The sequence below is a fragment of the Oreochromis aureus genome, linkage group 6, assembly GCF_013358895.1.
Source record: "Oreochromis aureus strain Israel breed Guangdong linkage group 6, ZZ_aureus, whole genome shotgun sequence".
Taxonomy (NCBI): Eukaryota; Metazoa; Chordata; class Actinopteri; order Cichliformes; family Cichlidae; genus Oreochromis; species Oreochromis aureus.
In genome coordinates this window covers 35,002,431-35,010,459 of record NC_052947.1, presented here as the reverse complement: position 1 = coordinate 35,010,459, position 8,029 = coordinate 35,002,431, and the positions used below count along the sequence as shown (strand labels likewise).

At 40.4% G+C, this 8,029-nt stretch overlaps 1 protein-coding gene across 5 annotated transcripts in view; it reads right to left on the bottom strand.

The window, feature by feature from the left end:
* Window positions 1–5,915: 5,915 nt before the first annotated feature.
* rgs12b (regulator of G protein signaling 12b) overlaps window positions 5,916–8,029 on the bottom strand; it is a 43,659-nt gene continuing 41,545 nt past the window's right edge. For 3 of the 5 annotated variants that reach the window (XM_031754356.2, XM_031754362.2, XM_039613316.1), the window contains exon 19: window positions 5,916–7,955. In XM_031754356.2, coding sequence (XP_031610216.1) covers window positions 7,345–7,955 — 611 coding nt within the window. In that variant the 3' untranslated portion in view covers window positions 5,916–7,344. The remainder of the gene's footprint in view (window positions 7,956–8,029) is intronic. The other 2 variants (XM_031754370.2, XM_031754379.2) reach the window with 1 other exon arrangement.

Below are 8,029 nucleotides of genomic sequence, written 5' to 3'. Positions count from 1 at the left end.
CAAAGAAGAGGTCAAACTTTCATAAAATGTTTTCTATCTTTATCACTATTCTCAGCATTGTACTGCCTTTGCTTATATCAGCAACATTTAGGAAATTATACTGGGTATATTTTAGTATGCATCTAAATTTTATAGCACATTTAACATCTGACCCCATTTTTGATTACACATGTGCATTTCTCTCATGTTCACCCCAAAATGCATTATTTTTACTGTACTGTACAGTACAGTGTTTTAAAAGAACAAGAAACTAAATTCAATTCAATTCAATTCAATAAAACTTTATTGATCCTGAAGGTTGACCCCGAAGGAAATTGGGTAATGAATATATATAAAAAACAATACTATTCCCTTTATAGCTGCCTGGTTGGAGATTTGCTTTCTTTGAGGGCTTTTTGTGATGTTAGGGTTTTCTTTCTCTCTCTCTTTTTTTAATGGCACCTTTTTTTTTCTTTTAAATTATACACATGAACACGATTACTCACCATGATTAGTTTGTCATCTGTAAAGTGTTTTTTTTCTGGAGCTCTAGAGGAGCTTGGTGAAGTCTGTGTAAATAATTGGATGATGTTATCTAAAGCTGCATTGGAGGAAATGTAGTCTGAAATGTTTGCAGACTGTGACTCACTGGGGACAAAAAGTCAGAATACATTTCAACATGTGCTGCCCTTCAGCCCTTTCATGAGTTCCTCAAGAGATCAGTGCATAACATCTTATTTCCCCTTTAAATCAAAGATTTATTGTTATTCCAAAATACAGAACCAAGATCTGGTTTCAGTGGTATTCTCCCACATGGGCATAACAGAATGGAGAAGCCAGATTAAGCGTGACGCTGTGTCCCCATTCCACACTCTTTAGGCAGTACAGTTGTAGAAGTTTTCTTTAGATAGCATCGAAGAAATCAGGAAGTCCTCACATCAACCAAACTTTCACTTTAGAATGTCGACTTTTAAACTTTATGAAACAGCATATTTCTGACGCTTGAATAATTATTGTTGTTGGAGCTGATTCATTGCTGAGCTTCCTCATTTTTGTTTTTGTTTGTTTGTTTTTGTTAATTTTTGGACACACAGTGTGAAATTGGCGTGAAATTATCATACTAATGTTTAAAAGAAGATTTTTTGTCTATTGTTGATTTTTTCGTTTGTTTATTGTCTTGTTATTCATCTGTCCTGTTGGAGAGATCCCAAAATCCCGATTATAAAAAAAAGAAAGCCGTTTTTCAGCTCTTTATCAAACCAAAGTTTACCCAGCAAAATATTATGTGACAACACAGTAAATTGATGTAGCCACTATGGAGGCTCACACTGGTTTGTTAACTTCCATTTGTATTTAGACCTGTGCCATCGATTTTTATTTATTAATTTTTTTTAAGGAGATGCAGCAAGCAAGTGGATCTGACTAAGAAACCAAGGACACTGCAGTTGATATCATGAGGTAGCCTCAAGGATACCCTGCCTTAATTCTCTATTTTACCTCTATTTGGAACCCTAATTTCAAATAATTGTGTAACTAACTGAGTAAAATGTAAATAAAAACAGAATAAAATGATCTGCAAATCTCATAAATCATATTTTTCACGACAGAGCATCAAATCATTAAACTGAGAAAAAGTACAATTGTAAGAAACTCGGGTCTATAAAGTATCAGCGTACTTTCCATCAAATTCAAAATGAGCTAATATTTTCCGAGTTTAAACATTTGATATATTTTTATCTTCTACTGTGAATAAAATATGGATTTATGAGTTTTATAAATCAAATCAAAAAAGTGTTTGAGGCCATAAATTCAGTGAGCTATAGGATCATTTTCTGTTACATACATTATATACAACTAGGCTTCTTTTGCATCCCCCTGCTGGCCATTAAAAAGAATGCAGATGTAAGACACATCTGCACTGGTTTCTCTTTTTAGATGCAGAGGCTAAATCCATCTTTTAAATACAGTCTGTGTGGCAAAATAGCTAAATTATGACCACTGCCTTTAGTAAATGTCATCTAAAGCCTGTAGGGTGATGTTAGTATCAATGGTCAGCCCATGTAGCTGTTTAGTATTCATACTTTTTTGTACTGCATATTGAGATAATCGTGTATTAATGAGTCAGCAATAATTTTAAATTATAACTTCTTTATATTCTACAATGCATTGTCATTAAAAAGATAAAAAGCTTTATGTGAAAACTTGTAATCAAACCTCAACCAAAAGCTGCCAGTGGAAAAAAATATTGGCATTTGATATGTGGGAAAAAAGTGTGAAATAAGTATTTGTGCTTTAGTACATCTACAGTGTGAGCATATAGCCACCACTGTGCTGTAAATGCTGTGTATGAGCACACAGTATGGAATTGGGACACAGCTTTGATTAATCTCAGGCTGCCATCCACTAATAGCAGCCCTCAGTAGGGAGGTCTGGGAGCAGCTGCACAGTTGTTGACACTGGGCCCTTAGCCTCCACTTTCAAACTGAGACAATGTTTCAGCTGCCGTAGAGAACATCCGCATGGTGTGAGTCACAGACAATGACCACAGCCCAGACAGTCTGTGAACCAGCCAAACGCTGGGCTCCTTAAACAAAAGTTGCTTTCAGTTTGCTCCGGTCTATCTGCCCTTTGCCCTCACTGTGCTCCACCTGTCTCTTGGCTTTGTACGTGGAGGGCAGGCCTGAAGTCTGGTACACTGCTGACCTCATCCTGCTGCCTCGGCACCGCAGCTCTAAAGCCACACCTTCCCATTTCCTGTCTAGCTCTGAACCATGATGGCCCCGCAGGTCAAGGGACCCTCTACAGGTTGGCCTGCTGTCTTCTGCATCACGGGTGTGCTCAATTTGATCCAAATCCAAGAATCGTTTTGGGGTTATGTGGTTAGAACGAGAGGAAGGCGACTTGGATTTGCGACGTGAACGAAGAGGAGGTCTCGGTGGAGGCGGAGGTGAAAGAGGAGGCGATGGAGCGATGGGTGGGTTGGAAGTTGTCCTTCTGTTGGGCATTTTAAAATCCCCTCCACCTCTTTCCCTTCCTCTGCCCCTATGTCTGTCTTTACCTGAGGAAGAAGAGGCTGCTTTTAAAAGACAGATGGACAGAGGGAGAGGTGGAGGAGAAATGGCCAAGCACTCACTGCCACTGCAAACACTCCACATGCAGGAAACACTCAGGGGAAACTCATAAAAGCAAAATGCCACGAGTTTCTTGGAAAGAGTGCGCAGCAGAGAGGAGGCGAGAGAGATAGAGAGAGCTGGGAGGCAAGAAGAAACAAAGTGAATGTGACAGATATTCCCATGCTGGCTGTTGGCTATGACATCATGGGAAAGATGGTTAGATGGCAAATACTCTGTGTGCATCTTTGTGAGTGTAAAGACCCCGACTTTAATGCGGGCTGCTGCCATCTACTGGCCACGAGAAGGAGGGACACGTTCTCATTTGTTAAAGGTGGCTAATTTGATGGGCTGTACTTTGTGTTTAGCACCAGTTAGCAAAAAAAGAATAAAGACAAGCATGTCAAGTTTAAAAACTTGCTTTTGAGTCTTTCAGGATTCATTTTACAAGAAAAGCAGGCTGCAGTGGCCTAGTATTTCACCTCTTTGCAACTCCACACCACCCCTTGATTTTTTTAAGTCAAATTACTTGAAGCATTTGATCAAACTTCAAACATCAGCCGAAGAAACTTTTTTCATGTTGTACTCAAGAGTCTGCCGACACAGCTGATTTCACTTATTGCCTGATTAGACCCGTTCTCAGTCCCATGTGATTCATTTGACAGCCCACTCCCTCTGCTGTCAGCTTCTCTGTACTTGTTAGGGAGAAACTGCACCTTTGCCATTTTACTCCTATATGCAGCTGTGATGTATAATTCTCAAGAGCGCTGGCTGAATTAAACCTGAATAGAGTCTAATCAGTGAGAGTGACTGAAAATACCTGTGTGAAAGGCCTTGATTGATTGTGGGCTGTTTTGAATACTATTCCACTGAATTACTTATTAATACCGTAATAAAGCAAATACATGAAACACTTCAGGACTCGGGAGCTCTGTAACTAGGACCAAGACCTGCATTAATATAGCAGACTCCTTGTTGTCCCAGCTCTATTTAAAAAAAAAAAAAAAAAAAAAAAAAAAAAAAAAAAAGTGTTTACCTGTTTTTCTCTCTTCGTCTCACTGCCAGTCTAGATGTATTTACTTTTATTTAAACTGAAAGTCCCACTGAGATCCAGTCTCCCTTACAGGGGAGACCTGACCAAGGTAGCAGCCATACAAACTCAACAAATGCAACAAAAACAACATTAAATGTTGTGTCCTTCACCGTGTTCCTGCTTTTAAATTCAGGCCTAGATATCAGTGTGTTTAAGATGATTATATTCATTTGAGAAGCACAACGAGGAGCGAATATTTTGGCATATGGCCATGGACCCAGCAAGAGCCACTGAATTTAAACACATTATTCATATACCAGCTTCTGTGACCAAAGTTTTCCCAGTTAGTGTGACAAAAGAGGACTCACCGGGTCCTGTGCTATGAAAACAAGAATTACACCCACAGACTGGTTTGCTCAGAGAACTAGATTATCCCCATGTTCACAGATACAGATGCTTGTTTTTATCCCTTTTATCAATGTCTACTCTATCAGCAGAGGCCTCTGGTAACTACTTTAGAAAACCAGAACTCCTCTGGCTCATACGTCTCACTTGGACGGTAACTTGATTTAGAGTGGGCATAAAGTGAAACAGGCAATTGCAGTTCATCTCTCTGTTTCAATATAGACATGTTTTTCTAAATTATCATGACCGGTTAAATAAAAATCAGTCTCTGCTGTCGTCACATGTTAACCCCGGAGGAAACGCAAACACAGCGAACAACAATGAAGAATTATTCTAATGATAACCGCTACAGAATAAGATCCTCATGTGATGTGAGAGATGCACAGATATAGACGGTCTTTCTAAGTAAGCGCATGCATGTGTGAAGTGTGTAAAATGAGCATCAGTGTGTGTGTGTGTGTGTGTGTGTGTGTGTGTACAAGGATGAGGAAGAAACAGGACCTGGTTTTGTTTGGTGACTACCAAATAGCCCAGCATGATAAAGCTTGCTTAACAAGGCATTGAGCAGAGGGGAACCCATGCATAGCTAATAACCCAGTCCTCCAAAAATCCTTTGTACCCCGAAACAAAAGCCCTGTCCTTTACACACACACACACACACACACACACACACACACACACACACACACACACACACACAGGGCAACAGAGAGAGGAGAGGAATATCAAGTAAGATAGATAGGAGAGAAATTATACAGATGGAGCGAAGTAGACAGAGGTCGACTAAAGGATCTGTTGTATTTTCTTAGCTGTAATAGAAAAGAATTTGAATAGAGTAGCTGTCAGCTATTTCATGAATTTAAAAACTTTAAGTCTAATGACCTGAAATACAAACAGAACTTTTTTCCTGGGCGTGGAAGAAGTGCTCAGATCTTTCGCTAAAGTTAAACTATTAATTCAACTATATAAAACACTAGTAAAAGACTAATTAAAAAATTAAAATATGCTATCATTAAACGTTTCTTAACTGTGAAAATAAAGCCAGAATTTCAATGGTGATGGGCCAATAGATGACTGAATTTGTAATAACTGCAACTTTTCTCACCTTTTCTTCACATATTAGTTCTCATGTCAGATTTAAACAAACATATTTACCTGGCAATCTTTAAAAAAAACTCCAAAAACAAACAAAAGGTTGCTTGAGGTATAACACTGTTCTGATGGCATTCCCAAAAATTCTCTCTTCTCTTTTTTTTTAACACTGTCCCAATTTTTGTGCCTTCTAGCAGGAAAACCTCTGAGGATAAACTGAGGCGCGAACTCAAAATACATCCAACAAATCGGATATTATTGAAACTCTGAGAAAAGAAAGGAGGTCGCTCACGTAAGAGTTCAACACAGAGTTTAACCTCTAAAACATTTATTTGATCTATTTACAGACAGTACAGTTTGCTGAACAGAACAGAGGAGAATTGATTCCTATTGTGACACAACTGAAGAAACAGTATTGCAATTCAACAATGACTACAGCAATATGGTGGCTTCACAAAGTAGACTATATACAAATTAATACTTTTAACTGATAGAAGGTAATTTTGAAGAGGAGGAGAGATGAAGTGATATACTCTCGATGATACAGAAGCCATATTAAAACCTTCGGCAGTTCTTACGGTTTTGACTCATTTGTACAATTCTACTTTCTACCACAGCCTCTGCACAGAAGCGACAGCTTAACGATCTGTTGACTGAACATGAAATGACGAAGAAGAAGAGTGAATTGTTCTACCACAGAAGCTTCTGGATCATTTGGTCAGAATGCAAGACTGGATGCACGAGCACTCACGTCCTGTTTTTATATTCTGTGAGAAATGCCTGAGGTGAGAGAATAGGTGTAAAAACCCAGAAGTTGCTGTGCTTTAAAGAGAGTCTGAGTAAATGTTACTTCTGCATACTCTACCCATAATGAGATCAGGCCTGCTGCATGCTCAAAAGCTTGTAATAAGTTCAAATATCACATGGCTCACTTGTAAATCTGAAATGTGCTGCAGCTGGATCTGAATGTGGAACACCTACTGACTCTTAAGAGATATGAACGGTTTTCTGGAAAGATGGCAGTCACAGTGACTGCTTGAAAAGTTAAAGAGAAGAAGTGAGAGTAAAATTATTTTAAAAAATGTGGCGAGTCTTGTTTATAATTGGCTAAAGTGCATTGTTAGAATCTGTACATTGAGGGGCTAGAGGATGAAGTCTGGCACCGGTTATAACCATTTCATCCTCAACCTGCCCTCAAGTTTTCGTCTCCAGAAAGAAATCCACAGCAAGTCTGCTCAAAAGTTCACACAGATGCACACCATGCAGACAAAGTTCCAGGGACAAGTTCTGTTCAAGCTTAATGCATCCGTTCTTCCTCACTTTGTGTGTCTGACATATTTTATCTTAGATCTGTTGTTGACTTACAGTGAATTGCTGGACGCAAAGTAGGGATGTAGCACACATAGCACTTAATCAAGTCAACGTATTTACTTTGACTAAATGAACTAATTGTTGATCTATGCTATATTTTGTAATTAGTTGTGTGCATTTTTACACAAATCTGAGCGAAAATGCTGTGATGTGTAATAAACTGTAGAAAGTGATCTTTATAACTGAAAGTCACTGGATTATTTGGTTAAATGGGAGGAGGAGCTCTAGATGCATTTTGGACTGTTCAACAACAGACAAACAGCGGTCAAGTTCATACTGACTCAGGCAGGACTCCAGTCCCGCTTACAGTCAGGTGAAAAAAAAAAGGAGGTGAAACTTTAAAGTTTAAAGAGTTCACACTGGGGGTGTACCTGAGCTAGGCCGACCATCCTGTGCTTGTGATTTGGGACGGGGGTGGGGTTTGCAGGGAAGGGAAGAGGGAGTGACGTAGTTGAGGCTGGGGCTGTTAATGTCCCCCTCACCCACTAGAGTCAGATCGGAAAGAGTGTCCTCCTCCAGCATCTGGACTGATTCTCCCCTGCCAGAGTCCTGGAGGAGACCTCGCTGGGCTCCCTGACTTGGGTGAATGGGGGAGACTGTGCCAGGAAATGGAGGAGGTGGTCTGCTTCTCTCCCCTCTTCCACTCTCAGTGCCCATTCCAGAGTCCAAGCTCTGGGACTGATGGCTTGCATTAAGCAAGTGGGTGCCGCCTACTCCTCCTCCCCTGTCGCCGCCGTTTGCCTTATTGCCCCGGTGACCGCTCCGAGGGAAGCTGCCGTTGTTGGGGTGATGAGAATTAGGGGTGGAGCAACTTGGTTCAGGGTTGTGGGGAGCAGGTGGAGTCTGGTTTGTTGCCACTGGTGACAGGCGCAGAAAGTCTGGGAGCTGCAGGTCGTTTTTGTTTAGCAGGCCTCGCTGGTCGTCTGCTCGGTTGCTCTGAGCTTTGGATATGAGGTCGAAGAACTCTGCGGGAACACACGCACACACAGAGCACAGCGCGCATACACACACAAACACGTGAAAGTGTGTACAAGTGTAT